Consider the following 17,957-nt stretch of genomic DNA (forward strand, 5'->3'; position numbering starts at 1 on the left):
TGTGGGATGCGAGTGTTGGAGCGTGGTCAGGAGCCTCCAACTCACCTGGATGGTGGGGTACCACACCTCAGGAGGAGGTGCAGTACCTCTGTGGCAACTGAACCCTCAGGGGCACCACATTTACCCTTCTCACACCCAGAACTTCACTATCCCTGACTACCAGCCACACTGACAGCACTGCCAACTCGATACCTGGTCCTGTTCTCTACACTGAAAGTAGTAACATGAAGTTCGAGTAATGGTTCATAGATAACTGGGCCGGTATGAAATGGTTGTGCAAGGGTTTACATCCTACAGGAGAGAGGACCCTGCCCATAAGAGCTGACACTCTACAGGAGATCATGCCGAAGACACTCAGTAAGCACCCAAGCACCATCGCTCATCACTAGAGCCAATTGTTAAATGTGTTTTTCTTCCAGTTTTGGTGAATCCCACCTTGGCGGATCTCTCCCCCAGTCACGCGGCAGCTGGCGATCTAAACCTTTATAGCGGTAGTGGCAATGTGGCTTTGCTGAACTACCGTTTTGTGTGGGATGCGAGTGTTGGAGCGTGGTCAGGAGCCTCCAACTCACCTGGATGGTGGGGTACCACACCTCAGGAGGAGGTGCAGTACCTCTGTGGCAACTGAACCCTCAGGGGCACCACATTTACCCTTCTCACACCCAGAACTTCACTATCCCTGACTACCAGCCACACTGACAGCACTGCCAACTCGATACCTGGTCCTGTTCTCTACACTGAAAGTAGTAACATGAAGTTCGAGTAATGGTTCATAGATAACTGGGCCGGTATGAAATGGTTGTGCAAGGGTTTACATCCTACAGGAGAGAGGACCCTGCCCATAAGAGCTGACACTCTACAGGAGATCATGCCGAAGACACTCAGTTAGCACCCAAGCACCATCGCTCATCACTAGAGCCAATTGTTAAATGTGTTTTTCTTCCAGTTTTGGTGAATCCCACCTTGGCGGATCTCTCCCCCAGTCACGCGGCAGCTGGCGATCTAAACCTTTATAGCGGTAGTGTCTTCACACCAACGTCCGCAAACCTATTGTTTTACTTTCTCCTATATAAGGGCTTTACCCTATTGTGTGCTTCTCCCTTCACAGTCGCTCTCTCCTTATAAGATGATGAAATACATAAGCTATTTAGAGTTCTGATTTATTTTTAGTCAGGGAATTTACTAGATACCAAAAAGGAATTAAAACTTTCTAAAATTATACATTTCTTTTTTTTTTCTTGCAAAGGAAACCAAGCAAAGAAAGCACAACAGTTATGGGAGGCGTACAAGAGTCTGAACGGTGAGATTATTTTAGTAATGCTATTAGAAAGATTCTCTAAATTCTCAGACAGAATCTAGTTAAAGGGAAAAGATTTTTCTGCTTGCAGCTGCCACTAGGGGGAGCTCACCATATTCAGATTTATACAACTCCTATTGATTGCAATAATAATTCAGCTCCCCCTAGTGGTGGAGGAATGAATATGAATGCTTGACCTTCATGATGATAGAAATCCCCGGCTGTCACTCACCCCGCTCACTGACTGGTGAATACATGGAGCTGGATGTGTGAATAACTATCATTCACCTTTTACGAGTAATGTTATACCTCTAAAATGTTGATATGATTTTTATTTAATTACAAGTGATACATCCAGTTGAACAAAATTTTTTTTTCTTTAGATCTAATATAATGTCTTAATTGCCCCTGTCTGAAATGTAGTGGTGATATCTTCCAGTGCACGTTGCACAGATAATTTCTCAATGTATGCATTTCTTTCTTTGGGTAAAGTGAAAGAAACAGAAAACAATTCACATTTTATCATTCTACACTTTATTTCCTTTTTTTACGGTCGTTTAGGTTTACTAAAATACTTATCACATGAAAATATTTTTCAGTGTAATTTTTGGTGGCAACTTTTCATTATTTAAACATTTTTAATTAAAAAATTATTAATTTTGGGACTTTTATTTCTGATATTTTGATCTTTTAAAGCACACAATATATAGCTGACACTCTACAGGAGAGAGGACCCTGCACATAAGAGCTGACACTCTACAGGAGAGAGGACCCTGCACATAAGAGCTGACACTCTACAGGAGAGAGAGGACCCTGCACATAAGAGCTGACACTCTACAGGAGAGAGGACTCTGCCCATAAGAGCTGACACTCTACAGGAGAGAGGATCCTGCGCATAAGAGCTGACACTCTACAGGAGAGAGGACCCTGCACATAAGAGCTGACACTCTACAGGAGAAAAGACCCTGCATATAACAGCTGACACTCTACAGGAGAGAGGATCCTGCCCATAAGAGCTGACACTCGACAGGAGAGAGGACCCTGCCCATAAGAGCTGACACTCCACATGAGAGAGGATCCTGCACATAAGAGCTGACAGTCTACAGAAGAGAGGATCCTGCACATAAGAGCTGACAGTCTACAGAAGAGAGGATCCTGCACATAAGAGCTGACACTCTATAGGAGAGAGGACTCTGCACATAAGAGCTGACACTCTATAGGAGAGAGGACTCTGCACATAAGAGCTGACACTCTACAGGAGGGAGGATCATGCACATAAGAGCTGACACTCTACAGGAGAGATGACCCTGCACATAAGACCTGACACTGTATAGGAGAGATGACCCTGCACATAACAGCTGACACTCTACAGGAGAGAGGACTCTGCACATAAGAGCTGACACTCTATAGGAAAGAGGACCCTGCACATAAGAGCTGACACTCTACAGGAGAGATGACCCTGCACATAAAAGCTGACATTTTACAGGAGAGAGGACTCTGCCCATAATAGCTGACACTCTACAGGAGAGAGGACTCTGCCCATAATAGCTGACACTCTACAGGAGAGAGGACCCTGCACATAAGAGCTGACACTCTACAGGAGAGAGGACCCTGCACATAAGAGCTGACACTACAGGAGGGTGACTTTGCCTATAGGAGCTGACACTCTATAGAAGAGAGGAGCCTGCCTTTAAGAGCTGACACTCTACAGGAGAGCGGAATCTGTCCATAAGAGCTGACACTCTTCAGGAGAGAGGACCCTGCACATAAGAGCTGATACTCTACAGGAGGGAGGACTTTGCCTATAAGAGCTGACACTCTATAGAAGAGAGGAGCCTGCCCTTCAGAGCTGACACTCTACAGGAGAGAGGACTCTGTCCATAAGAGCTGACACTCTACAGGAGAGAGGACCCTGCACATAAGAGCTGACACTCTGCAGGAGGGAGGACTCTGCCCATAAGAGTGGACATTACAGGAGAAAGGATCCTGTACATAAGAGCACACACTCTACCGGAGAGAGGACCCTATTGACCATAAGAGCTGACACTCTACAGGAGAGAGGATCCTGCTGACCATAAGAGCTGACACTACAGGAGAGAGGATCCTGCGCATAAGAGCTGACATTACAGGAGAGAGGATCCTGCACATAAGAGCTGACACTGTACAAGAAAGAGGACCCTGCCAATAAGAGCTGACACTGTACAGGAGAGAGGTCCCTACATATAAGAGCTGACACACTACAGAATAGAGTCCTCTGCATATAAGAGTTGACAATTTACAGGAGAGCGATCAAACATATAATTACCCCCCACATATTGCCCCCCACATGCTTTTCCATATTAGCATCAGTCTGCTATGCAGTCGACTCTTTGCAATGATAAGTTTTGAAAAGAACTGATCGTGGCAGTAAATTATTTTGATCACAGATATATATTACACTGTATGTCTCCTCAAAGTGGGAAAATCATCATTGCTCATGTAAAGTTTATAGAACTCAAGCAGTGGGAGGTCTGCTGTATACATCACATAGACACTGAGACTTTTGTATATACATCACATAGACATAACGAGAACGCTGTGTACATTACATAGGAGACACCAAAACTTATGTATACATCACGTAGGAGACACAGAGAATGCTGCATATACATCACATAGGAGACAAAGAGACTGCTATAAACATCACATAGGAGAGATAGAGACTCCTGTATATACATCGCATAGGATAAATCAAGACTGTTGTATATACATCACATAGGAGACACTGAGACTTCTGTATTTACATCACATAGGATACACCAAAACTGCTGAATACATTGCAAAGAAGACTGTTGTATATACATCACATATGATACACTGGGACTGCTATATATACATCTGATAGGATTCACTCAGAGTGCTGTATGTATCACATGGGAGTCACTGAGACTGCTATATATACATCACATAGACACTGAAACAGCTGTATATATATCACATGGGAGACAGACTCAGCTGTATGTACATCTCATAGGATACACTTAAACTGCTGTCTATACATCACATCAGAAATACCGAGACTGCAGTATATACATCACATGGGAGACAATGCAGTTGCTGTATATACATCACATGGGAAATACCGAGACTGCAGTATATACATCACATGGGAGAAAATGCAGTTGCTGTATATACAGTTAGGTTCATATATATTTGGACAGAGACAACATTTTTCTAATTTTGGTTCTAGACATTACCACAATGAATTTTAAATGGGTCGCCCCCGCTCCACCCAGGGCCGTGGGCTACTCAGTACTAGGCCGGTGTCAGGGGAGATGCGTGTGTCACAGCAGCGGTGACCCGGTCCGTGGCCCCGGGCGCCCAATATCAGTGGCGGTGATGTTTGTAATATAGTTTATATGGATAGTTCGTGACTCCACCCGTGGTGTTTGGCAAGTAAGGTGGTAAGCCAACGCTGCTTGCAGATCCACTGGGACTGATGGTGTGTTGCAGCAAAGATGGTGTAGCTCCCTACAGGTGGAGCTGTAGTCCCAGGGCAGTGTAGGTGCAATGGATGAGTAGAGGCACAGAATGGTGTAGATGTTGATACCCAGATGTAGCGGTGCTGATGCGGGAATGAATGGAGGACACCGGAGCTTGCAGTTTCAAAGCTTTACTCACAGTTCGTAGTGCACACAGGTGCCTGCTTCGGTACCGTGTCCTCCGGGGCAGAGGCCCAGCCAACCTCCAGGCAAGATAGGACTCTCCTCACCAGCACCCCGCCAACATGTGCCTTCCTGAACGACTCCTCCAATGCACCTTTAAGGGTGAAGCACTCCAGTACTTAGTTACCCTGGAATGCCTCTCTCTAGATGTTCCTAGTCTTTACTTGTATGACAGACAGCTGTAGCCTGCTTCGGGGACTCCCTTCTCCTGAGTCCCGGCTCTCTATTCAGATGCTGTTGTGCCCCAAGTCTTGGATGGGAGTAGTGCATTTACAGCCAACTACTCCACCGGTGTCTGCTGCAGAACCATATGGGGACCGGACCCCGGCCTTGCGCTGAGAACCTATAGGCAGGGTTCCTATCCAACCCACTCCTCCTCTCAGTTCTCTCTCCTCTTCGTTCCGTACTTGTCTTTCTCTCTCTTATGGAAATGCAGGCTACAGTTCTACGTCTCTCTCTCTCTCTCCTTCTCCTTCTCTTCCCTGTGCCAGCTGGCTCAGGTCACTGAGGAAGCTGCAGCACTCCTTCCTCCATCTCTCTTCCATGGACCTCTCTCTCCCTCACCCACCGGTGAGACTGACCTTCTTCTCTGGGACTCACCCCAGACTGACCTGTAATTCTATCTTTCCCCTTCTTTTTATACTAACTCCACCCACCTCCCAGCACCTCTCGTGTTACGAAGCAGGGTTCCACGAAGGGTGCTCTGCTACCCCCAGCCTGAAGCTGCTATGTGGTCCTACTGAACTATCCTGTGTGTGGGATGCAGGTGTTGGAGTGTGGCAAGGAGTTCCCACCTTACCTGGATGGTGGGGCACTACACCTTAGAGAAGGTGCAGTACCTCTGTGGCGCCACATAAACAAAACAGTTCAGATGCAGTTGAAGTTCAGACTTTCAGCTTTCATTTGAGGGTATCCACATTAAAATTAGATGAAGGGTTTAGGAGTTTCAGCTCCTTAACATGTGCCACCCTGTTTTTAAAGGGACCAAAAGTAACTGGACAATTGACTCCAAGGCTATTTCATGGACAGGTGTGGGCAATCCCTTCGTTATGTCATTCTCAATTAAGCAGATAAAAGGCCTGGAGTTGATTTGAGGTGAGGTGCTTGCATTTGGAAGGTTTTGCTGTGAAGGAAACATGCGGTCAAAGGAGCTCTCCATGTAGGTGAAACAAGCCATCCTTAAGCTGCAAAAACAGAAAAAATCCATCCGAGAAATTGCTACAACATTAGGAGTGGCAAAATCTACAGTTTGGTACATCCTGAGAAAGAAAGCACTGGTGAGCTCATCAATGCAAAAAGACCTGGGCGCCCACGGAAGACAACAGTGGTGGATGATCGCAGAATAATCTCCATGGTTAAGAGAAACACCTTCACAACAGCCAACCAAGTGACCAACACTCTCCAGGAGGTAGGCGTATCAATATCCAAATCTACCATAAAGAGAAGACTGCATGAAAGTAAATACAGAGGGTTCACTGCACGGTGCAAGCCACTCATAAGCATCAAGAATCAAAAGGCTAGACTGGACTTTGCTAAAAAAAAATCTAAAAAAGCCAGCACGGTTCTGGAAGAACATTCTTTGGACAGATGAAACCAAGATCAACCTCTACCAGAATGATGGAAAGAGAAAAGTATGGCGAAGGCGTGGTACAGCTCATGATCCAAAGCATACCACATCATCTGTAAAACACGGCGGAGGCAGTGTGATGGCTTGGGCATGCATGGCTGCCAGTGGCACTGGGTCACTAGTGTTTATTGATGATGTGAAACAGGACAGAAGCAGCCGAATGAATTCTGAGGTCTTCAGAGCCATACTGTGCGCTCAGATCCAGCCAAATGCAGCCAAACTGATTGGTCGTCGTTTCATACTACAGATGGACAATGACCCAAAACATAAAGCCAAAGCAACCCAGGAGATTATTGAAGCAAAGAAGTGGAATATTCTTGAATGGCCAAGTCAGTCACCTGATTTCAACCCAATTGAGCATGCATTTCACTTGTTAAAGACTAAACTTCAGACAGAAGGCCCACAAACAAACAGCAACTGAAAACCACCGCAGTGAAGGCCTGGCAGAGCATCAAAAAGGAGGAAACACAGCGTCTGGTGATGTCCATGAGTTCAAGACTTCAGGCAGTCATTGCCAACAAAGGGTTTTCAACCAAGTACTAGAATTGAACATTTTCTTTACAATTATTTAATCTGTCCAATTACTTTTGGTCCCTTTAAAAACAGGGTGGCACATGTTAAGGAGCTGAAACTCCTAAACCCTTCATCCAGTTTTAATGTGGATACCCTCAAATGAAAGCTGAAAGTCTGAACTTCAACTGCGTCTGAATTATTTTGTTTAAAATTCATTGTGGTAATGTCTAGAACCAAAATTAGAAAAATGTTGTCTCTGTCCAAATATATATGGACCTAACTGTACATCACATGGGATACACTGAGACTCTGCTGTATGTACATCACATAGGATACACTGAAATTGCTGTGTATATCATGAAGAGAAGAATAACTATTTCTTTTTAAAAGGGTACTGAGTGTAAAAATAAAAACAACTAAGGAAGATATTGATAAAGAATCTGAAAGGTGAGAAAATAGTAGTTTTGCTATGAAACAGATTTTCCAATTTTTCAGACTCCGTTCAGTTAAAGGGCAACTGAGACTGCTGTATATACATATGTATAGCAGAAAGGAGACACTGACACTGCTGTATATACATCACATAGGGTACATTGAGACTGGTGTATATACATATATATATACTGTATATCACATAGGATACACTGAGACTGCTGTATATAAATCACATAGGATACACTGCAAGTGCTGTATATGCGTCACATAGGATACACTGAGACTGCTATATACATCCCATAGGAGAAACTGAGACTGATGTATATACATCACATAGGAGACACTGAGACTGCTGTATTTACATCACATAAGATACATTGTAACTGCTGTATATGCATCACATAGGAGACAGTGAGTCTGCTGTATACATCAGGTAGGGGAGACAATCTGTTGTATATACATCACATAGGAGACACTAAGGCTGCTACATTATCATAGGAAGGAGTGGAACGGGAGCGCAGAGCTTGCTAACTTCAGAAGTATTCTGCCCCCTACCCCATATTGTGCCCACAGGCTGGAGGAAATGGCGCTGTTGGATATATATGGCCCAAGGGTCAGAGATTCCTCACTCCTGTTTTAGAATGATAAAACTGAAATATAATTTAGAATGCAGTTTTTAGTCTGTAACTTTCTTGATACAGAAAAAAGTAAGGTCTTTAAAAAATTTTTTTTTAAAGGGTACGGAAGACAGAGATAACAAATGAGGAAGACAGTGATGATGAATCTGAAAGGTGAGAAAATACTAGTATTGCTGTGATACAAATTTTCCAATTTCTCAGACACAATCCAGTTAAATGGTAAAGATTTGCCTGCTTTCATCTGCCACTAGGGGGAGCACACTATATAGAGATTTAAACGACTCTCATTGAATGCAATAATAAATCAGTATACAGTAAGCTCCCCCTAGTGGTGGAGGAATGATTTTTTTTTTATCAATTACCTTAGTGACACTAGAAATCCCCAGCTGTCATTCACATCACATTCCCGTTAATTGGTAAGAGTTGGATGGAAGAATTATTATGATTCACCTGTAATAAAATGTTTACTGAAATTATTGTTTTATCTTTATTTATTTAAATATTTTTGGGCAATCATGCTGATTGACTGCTCATTCCCAACAGTTAGGCAGTAAGGAGCTGGCTGTCAAGCAGCATGACGTCAGCAGTGACTCTCTGTCGACAAAGCAGAGCTGAAGAGTAAGAGCTGCTCTGTTGACGAGAGGTGAAATGAAGCCGAGGAATTGCCCGCTGTGCTGGCACAGATGGTTCGCGTGCAGAGCAGGCAGGTAGTTAGTAACTACCTGCCTGTTCATCCTTTCTTTCTTAAGTTTTTTTTTCTTTTTAGAGGTGGGACATCATTGTAATAATACAATTCTTTTGCTTCCAAACAGAAATGAGAAAATGATGAGAAATGACCGTACGGGCCATAGGGAATAAGCCAAAGACGCTGGACTCAGATGCTCCTTTGAAGCTTGAAGTAACCAGCTGATTTTCAAAGCACTACCTTCCTGGCAGGCACATTGGTCTTCAGCAGACCCGGGCTCACATGACAAGTTGGCAGCCCAGTACTGATGTGCACATGGAAAAATGCATCCCAAGACCATACACCTTTAAACGCCGCTGTTAGAGATTGACAAAGAAGTTAAAGAGTTGACAGCAGGGAGCAGAGGTCGTCTCAGCTTGCTGCTGTTAGAGACAGCTCCTGAGCTCGCTACTTACTGTACATTGCAACCTGACTTTGGGAAATGAACAATGAAACTACTGTCTTTCATTTGCATTCCCAGAACCCCAGGTACGAGCGCCGTCTCAGCACCTCTATCAGCTACCCTCCAGGCTTGTTGAGAAGCTCTTCTTCAGTCCACCTCACGGAGAAACCCACAGCTGCCAACATACAGCAATTCACCGGACCACCTCTAATTTATCATTATTTCATATATGTTATTTATTTTGCGTGGCAGACCCATATTCCGCTTTGCTGTCTGTAGAATGCTATCACGGACAATTTTCTGTAAGTATTGGATCCGTTTCGTAAGAAGCCAAGTCAAGATGTTTTTGGAGCATCAGGGTAAACAAAAAAATACAAGAAGGAACCATGGAACCTTCTACAACTCCAAGACCACATCAATCCTAACCAACGAGCCGCTATGATTCTCTGTTACAGGGTCTTAACATTTCAATTTTTTTTTTCATTATCACAGTTACAGTTGTATTGTCTGTTTTCACTTATCTTTTGTTATGTAACACGATATTAGGGTTTAAAGTCAGAGGTAAAAATGTGGCAAAATGTTTATTTATTTTTTTGTTTTAAATGTTTATTTTTTTTGTTTTGTTTCCAAATGTTTTAACATTTTCAAAATAAAACAAAACATGAAAGCAAGTACATCAAGTATCCGAGATTTATAGAAATAAAACAGCAAAACAAAAAATACAGTAAATCTTCATGGAAATATTTCCAGCCAGCGACGCCATTTTTTCGAAAAAATAAGGAAACAACTATCAATAAAGCCAGTTTATACTCGTAGGATTTATGAAGACAATTCGTCCACAATTTCCTGTGAGGAAGGAACCCTAGTAGACTTCCAAAATAGAGTAATGGTGATTTTGGAAACCAGGAGCAAATGCAAAATAAGTTTCCGTAAAGGCGGATCCAACCGATCAGAACCCAGAGAGAGAAGGGCCAGTTGGGGAGATAAAGAAAAGTCAGAATTCTGTAAAATAATAGCAATAAGGGAAGAGATCTCCCTCCAAAAGGGTCTAATAAACGAACAAGACAAAAACAAATGTAAAAGGCTGCTTCATTGCCCACAATCCCCCTCCAACAAAGAGGGGAGTTAGGCTATGTGCCCACATTGCAGAAATGCTGCAGAAATTTCCACAACATTTCTGCACTCCCACTGCGGGTAAAACGCATGTGTTTTTCTCGCGGAAAACAAGTGTTTTTGCAAGTGTTTTTCACTTGCAGAATGCTTGCGCATTCCAAGCGATTTCAAGCATCGCTTGGAAATGTGATTGACAGGTTGTTCACACTTGTCAAGCATAGCGCTTGAAAAGAGTGACCAACGTTTTACTATTGATGCTGCCTATGCAGCATCGGTAGTAAATAGTGTTGAGCGATACCATCCGATACCCTAAAATATCGGATCGGATGGTATCGGCCCGATACGAAAAAAGTATCGGGTATCGCCGATTCCGATACCGGAAGTCCCATTCAAGTCTATGGGACTTCCAGTATCGGAATAAGAAAAACCCTTTTCTGTCCTTGTACAGCCTCTCGGGGGTCTGTACGGGCCTTCCGGGGGTCTGTGCCGACTGCCCGGGGGTCTGTGCGGACTGCCGGGGGTCTGTACCGGCCTGCCGGGGGGCTGTGCCGACTGTCCGGTGGTCTGTGCAGGCTGCGGGGGTCTGTGCAGGCATCGTCCGATGGGACTACAAGTCCCATCGGGCGATGCCTGCTACCATGACGGTCGGGGCGTATCTAGGGGGGGGCAGCCGGGGCAGTTGCTCCGGGCGCAGCCAGCAGGGGGGCGCAGTCGGGCCGCCTAATGCAGCGGTCCGCAGTGTCCTCCTTGGCGGCTGCGTTCTGCCGCCCCCCCGGCCTGGGAGTCGGCGGTTCTCTGTGTCAGCTGTCAAGCTGACAGCCGGCGCAGAGAAGGAGCGCGTGCCGGCTCCCAGGGAACAATTGTACTGGCGTCTATACAGACGCCAGTACAAATGAAGCTCTGACCGCCGGGCCAGAGCGACGTCAGCAGCGTGAACAGGTCATGTGATCACGCTGCTGACGTCACTCCCCGGCGCCCAAAGCAAACGCTGGTGGTAAGTGTGCTCCTCTGTGGAGCTGAAGAACCACCGAAGATGGGAGATGAGGGGGAGTTAATGAGTGGAGATGGGGGGGATTTGTAGAGGGGATGGCGGTTAATGTGTGGGGGTATTTAGAGTGGGGATGGGGGTTAATGTGTGTGGGGGTTAATGAGTGGGGATGCCATGGGGTTAATGTGTGGGGGGATTTGGAGTGGAGATGGGGGTTATTTAATGTGATGGGGGTTAATGAGTAGGGATTGGGTTAATGTGTGCGGGGGTTAATGAATGGGGATGGGAGTTAATGTGTGGGGGCATTAATGAGTGTGGGGGTTAATGAGTGGGGATGGGGGTTAATGTGTGGGGATGGGGGTTAATGTGGGGATGGGAGTTAATGAGTGGGGATGGGGTTAATGTGGGGATGGGAGTTAATGAGTGGGGATGGGGGTTAATGTGTGGGGGCGTTAATGAGTGGGGATGGGGGTTAATGTGGGGATGGGAGTTAATGAGTGGGGATGGGGGTTAATGTGTGGGGGTGTTAATGAGTGGGGATGGGGGTTAATGTGGGGATGGGAGTTAATGAGTGGGGATGGGGGTTAATGTGTGGGGGTGTTAATGAGTGGGGTTGGGGTTAATGTGTGGGGGTATTTGGAGTGGGGGTGGGGGGATTTGGAGTGCTGATGGGGGTTAATGAGTGGGGATTGGGTTAATGTGTGGGGGATTTGGAGTGGGGATGGGGGGTTATTTAATGTGTGGGCGGGATTTGGACTGGGGATGGGGGGTACTTAATGTTTGTGGGGGATTTGAGGACACAAAATAAAGAGTATGTATGAGGAAACAGTATGGGGGATTGGTGCAGACAGTATGGGGAGCGAATGGGTTAATGTAAGTGGACACAGTATGGGGAGTCAGGGATATGTGTGAGCAGACAGTATAGAGAGTGAGGGGGTAAATATATGAGGAGACAGTATGGTGAACAGGTGGGATGCTAGAGGGGAATAGTGTGAGGCGACAGTATATTGCAGATATTTGTATTTAGGAGCATTATAATGACACTTCTATCTTTAAGGGCATCGTGTGGAGATTTGCTGCAGAAGACCGGAGAAGATGGAAGTCTGCAGAGACGAGATGTGGATGAGAAAACTCATCATGGGGTCTAGAAGAAAAGGTGACTGACTGCAGAGACGACGTCATCTATAAGGTACCTGGATGTAAATGTTATTTGTGCTACTGACTAATTCTCATGTTTTTATTTGTTAGGAACATTAAAGGGGTTGTCCAGGCTTATGCTGAGACTGCAGTCATTCTATGTGACTGCAGACTCCTGAATTCTCACAGTGCTCACTGAACGCTGTCAGGATTCTCTCGTGCCGGTAATTTACATACATGTGGTCACATGCTGACTAGACATGTGTGGCCTCACTCAATGAAAATGAACAGAGCGAGGCCGGGCACGTCTAGTCGGAATGTGGCCAGAAGTATACAAATCACATACTTGTGCTGACATGACTGTACATCGGCAAGGGAGAATCCTAAAAGTGTGCAGTGCATTCGTTGTGAGAATTCAGAAGCTGCAATGTCAGGACTCAGCTCTGCAGGTTGCCGTAGTCATCACATGGACACTTCACTCATATGCGATTTTCATAGGTATGGTCCTGTGACAACGAGCTTCTCTTCCTGCGTCTCTCAGTTTTTTACTGAACATTGAGAGCATTAGGAGGAGCAACTCGCAGGTACATGGCTAAGTGTGCAAGTCGCATATGTACTTGGGGGGGGGGGCGCCGAACCGAATTCTTGCCCCGGGTGCCAGAAAGCCTAGATACGCCTCTGATGACGGTGATTGACACATTAGCCAATGATGGGACAGTAGTAGTCCCATCATCCGGCTAATGTGTTGAATGTTAAAAAAAAAAAATAAATTACATGCTACATACATACAACATATACTACATGCATGCAACATGCATACTACATATATACCACATATATACTACATGCATGCAACATACATATATACTACATGCAACATGAATACTACATATATACCACATATATACTACATGCATGCAATATACATATATACTACATATATACTACATGCAACATGCATACTACATATATACTACATGCATGCAACATACATACATACTACATATATACCACATGCATGCAACATGCATACTACATATATACCACATATATACTACATATATACCACATACATGCAACATACATATATACAACATATATACTACATGCATGCAACATACATATATACTACATACTACATATATACCACATGCATGCAACATACATACTACATACATACTACATATATACCACATGCATGCAACATGCATACTACATATATACTACATGCATGCAACATACATATATACTACATACAATACATTCATACAATACATACATATAGACATACAGTATATATAACATTGTCATCTGTGGAATAAATATTAAAATAACAAACCACCAATATACTTACCCCTGATCCGCAGAAGTCCACGAGTGTCCCACGACGATCTTTCGTGGAGAACAGCAGCATCAGCTGATGCTACCGTTCTCTACGGGCTCCAGGAATCCAATGACAGGAAGTAGGTATCCTTCCGCACTGTATTCCTCCGCCACTGTAAAAAAAAGTCCCTAGTCTCACTTTATGGCAAAAGCTGCGTGGGAAATTTCTCACACAGCAATGCCATAAAGTGAGACTAGGGACTTTTTTTTTTTTACAGTTAGTCCCATCGGACGATGCCTGCACAGACCCCCGCAGCCTGCACAGACCCCCGGACAGTCGGCACAGACCACCGGCAGGCCGGCACAGCCCCCCCGGAAGGCCCGAACTGACGGCGCATCATGATGCGCACAGACCTCGCATCATGATGATGTCATTTTGGCAGCCAATCACAGCCACAACAGTGGCTCATAGCATTATGGGGACTTCCGATTCCGGTATCCAATATTGAAAAAATATCGGTACTCGATATCGGAATTCCGATACAGCGAATATCGGCCGATACCCGATATTTGCAGTATCGGAATGCTCAACACTAGTAGTAAAAGATAGGATGTAAAAAATAATTGAAAAAATATGGTTATTCCCATCTTCCAACGGCCGCCGATCTTCTTCCCGCCTCTCTCCACATTCGCGAGAGCGCGATGTCATCGCGGTCATTCGACCAAAGCATTACTGGGACCGGAAGATGCCGGGAGCGTGAAGCGAGGCGGAAGGACATCGGGGGCCATTGGAAGGTGAGAATAACAATATTTTTTATTTTTATTCTATTTTTTACAGGATTATGGTACCCAGGGCCTCCCCTCCTCCAGACCCTGGGTACCATCCACACATGAAGCGCTCACTTCACGCATGGTGGGCATAGCCACGTGTGTAAAATGAGCATTTCAATAATAATAATCTTTATTTTTATATAGCGCTAACATATTCCGCAGCGCTTTACAGTTTGCACACATTATCATCACTGTCCCTGATGGGGCTCACAATCTAAATTCCCTATCAGTATGTCTTTGGAATGAGGGAGGAAACCGGAGAACCCGGAGGAAACCCACGCAAACACGGGGAGAACATGCAAACTCCTTGCAGATGTTGTCCTTGGTGGGATTCGAACCCAGGAATCCAGCGCTGCAAAGCTGCAGTGCTAACCATTGAGCCACCGTACAATGCTATTCACTGAGCCACTGTGCTGCCCTGTTTCAATGCAATCCTATTGGTGCAGAATCACCGCGATTCCGCAAAAAGAATGGGCATGCTGCGGATTTTTCCGCTATGCGATTCCGCAGGGGTAAAATCCGCAGCATTAGCACAGCATTGCGGAATCCCATAGGATTGCATGGAATGTAATGCGGAATCGCCGCGAAAACGCAAAAAAAACCCAACCTGTGCGCACAGCCTTAGAGGAGTTTATAAGTGCCAAACGAGAAGGTGAGTAATACCACCTAGAGATGACTTTAAAATACGACTCCTGTAGGGCCATACTGTAGATATGGTGGAGGACTTAGTTAAAGAAGTAGCCTGTTCCCAGTCATCCGAAGCTATAGAAATATTCAGAAGAGATTCCCACTTGGTCATGTATGGGGATTTAACAAATTGAGCATCATTGTTGAACCATAAATGCAAATACTGAATGGTCCAAAATATACCATGACCCAAATTGTTTAGGACGTTAATCGCAGGCTCCGAGAGAGGAGGGTTATTGCGAACAAATGGCTCCAAAAATGCTTTCAAAATAATACGTTTCAGAAAGGCAGATGAGGGAACACTATACCTATTTCTAAGATGAGAAAATAAAACAAAATTATTTCCATAAAAAATATCCTGTACTTTGGAAATTCCCCAAGTAGCCCAATCCGGACGCAGATCAGTTGTGAAAACAGTACCCAAAAATGAAAGGGGAAGTCTCAATAGAAGCTCCTTCTTAGGGAAACCATTTTTTATTTTTAAGAGTCTTTGCCAAGCTGCAAGAACTGCCATAAAAATTGGATGATCATGCTGAATCAAAGTTTTATTCTTGAATAAATTAAAAATAATCCTACAGGGTGAGGAGCATTAAAATACGATCCTAATTCCAACCATGAGGGCGTATAATCAGCTGACCACCAATGAAGACTTTGCTTAATTACATTAGAAAAGTAATAGGCCGATATATTAGGAAGACCCATACCACCTCGCAATTTATGCTTGTATAACTGACTAGATGCTATTCTAGCCCGCTTGTTGCTCCACACAAAAAGGTTTAGATGAGCCTGCAGACTAGTCAAATAGGAAGTTGAGATGAGTAATGGAAGGGACCTAAATACATAAAGAATTTTAGGGAGAATAACCGATCTAACAATGAGGACCCTACCCCACCAACTCCTTGTCCTCATAAAACCGGAGCGCTTTAGAGAAATAGAAGGAGATAAGAATGTCCAAATTATCAGGGATGAGAGGGGATGAACCTATCCATTACAGTAAATGGCTGCCCACTCTCCCCAGCCCCACAAGCTCGCTGCCTCGGGGTAATCCTTGACGCTGATCTCTCCTTCAAACCACATATCCAAGCCCTTTCTACTTCCTGCCGACTTCAACTCAAAAATATTTCACGAATCTGTTCATTCCTCAACCAAAAATCTGCAAAAACCCTAGTCCATGCCCTCATCATCTCTCGCCTTGACTACTGCAACCTCCTGCTCTGTGGCCTCCCCTCGAACACTCTCGCACCCCTCCAATCTATTCTAAACTCTGCTGCCCGACTAATCCACCTGTCCCCTAGCTATTCCCCAGCTTCTCCCCTCTGTCAATCCCTTCACTGGCTCCCCATTGCCCAGAGACTCCAGTACAAAACCATAACCATGACATACAAAGCCATCCACAACCTGTCTCCTCCATACATCTGTGACCTCGTCTCCCGGTACTTTCCTGCATGCAACCTCCGATCCTCACAAAATCTCCTTCTCTACTCCCCTCTTATCTCCTCTTCCCACAATCGCATACAAGATTTCTCTCGCGCATCACCCTTACTATGGAACTCTCTACCACAACATATCAGACTCTCACCTACCATCGAAACCTTCAAAAAGAACCTGAAGACCCACCTCTTCCGACAAGCCTATAACCTGCAGTAACCACCGATCGACCAAACCGCTGCACGACCAGCTCTACCCTCACCTACTGTATCCTCACCCATCCCTTGTAGATTGTGAGCCCTCGCGGGCAGGGTCCTCTCTCCTCCTGTACCAGTTATGACTTGTATTGTTCAACATTATTGTACTTGTTTTTATTATGTATACCCCTCCTTACATGTAAAGCGCCATGGAATAAATGGCGCTATAACAATAAATAATAATAATAATAATTTGATGTGCCTTGAAAATTTCAAACCTAAGTATATAAGATCCCTCTCTGCCCAGCCCCAAGGAGAAAAATCTTTTATACTCTGAATTTGCATGCAAGTGAGATTAGATTGGAGAATTTTAGATTTGAATTCGTTAATTTTAAAATATGAAAATAAAGAGTTTTTATGCAGAAGGGTTTGCACTCTTAATAGAAATACAAGGATTGGTAAGGGTCAGGAGGATATCATCCGCATATAAACTTATTTTACACTTTTTACCATCCGTGCTAATGCCCTCTATGGAGGGATCATCCCTAATGAGCTGGGCTAAGGGTTCTATGGCAAGGGCAAAAAGTAACGGGTAAAGAGGGAATCCCTGCAAGGTACCATAAGAGATTGTAAATGGGGAAGAAAAATGGTTATTAATATAAATCTTTGCTTGAGGGTCAGAATATTGGGCCATAATTTTAGTTATAAAATCCAAATCAAAACCAAATTTTTGAAGGCAGCATTTGAGAAAAGTCCAATTTAAGCGATCAAATGTTTTTTCTGCATCTAGGGAAACTAAAGTGGAGTTGAGTTTTTGGGAATTAATTAACTTAATAATATTTATCAGCCGCCTGGTACCTTCAATGGATTGCCGGTGTTTAATAAATCCAATCTGGTCCGTGGAAATCAATT

The 17,957-nt window shown here is 44.4% G+C and overlaps 1 protein-coding gene and 1 long non-coding RNA gene across 8 annotated transcripts in view; one reads left to right on the forward strand and one right to left on the reverse strand.

Moving 5' to 3' along the window:
- LOC141091515 (nectin-1-like) overlaps window positions 1–10,015 on the forward strand; it is a 154,438-nt gene extending 144,423 nt beyond the window's left edge. For 4 of the 7 annotated variants that reach the window (XM_073577145.1, XM_073577143.1, XM_073577148.1 and 1 more), the window contains 4 exons: window positions 1,247–1,300; window positions 7,532–7,588; window positions 8,314–8,367; window positions 9,027–10,015. In XM_073577145.1, coding sequence (XP_073433246.1) covers window positions 1,247–1,300; window positions 7,532–7,588; window positions 8,314–8,367; window positions 9,027–9,072 — 211 coding nt within the window. In that variant the 3' untranslated portion in view covers window positions 9,073–10,015. The remainder of the gene's footprint in view (window positions 1–1,246; window positions 1,301–7,531; window positions 7,589–8,313; window positions 8,368–9,026) is intronic. The other 3 variants (XM_073577144.1, XM_073577146.1, XR_012232531.1) reach the window with 2 other exon arrangements.
- The window catches only part of LOC141091516 (uncharacterized), a 200,423-nt gene that overhangs the window by 7,667 nt on the left and 174,799 nt on the right, over window positions 1–17,957 (reverse strand). The gene's annotated exons all lie outside the window — the stretch shown is intronic.

The sequence above is a fragment of the Dendrobates tinctorius genome, unplaced genomic scaffold, assembly GCF_039654945.1.
Source record: "Dendrobates tinctorius isolate UK_male_01 unplaced genomic scaffold, ASM3965494v1 ptg000054l, whole genome shotgun sequence".
NCBI classification, from domain to species: Eukaryota; Metazoa; Chordata; class Amphibia; order Anura; family Dendrobatidae; genus Dendrobates; species Dendrobates tinctorius.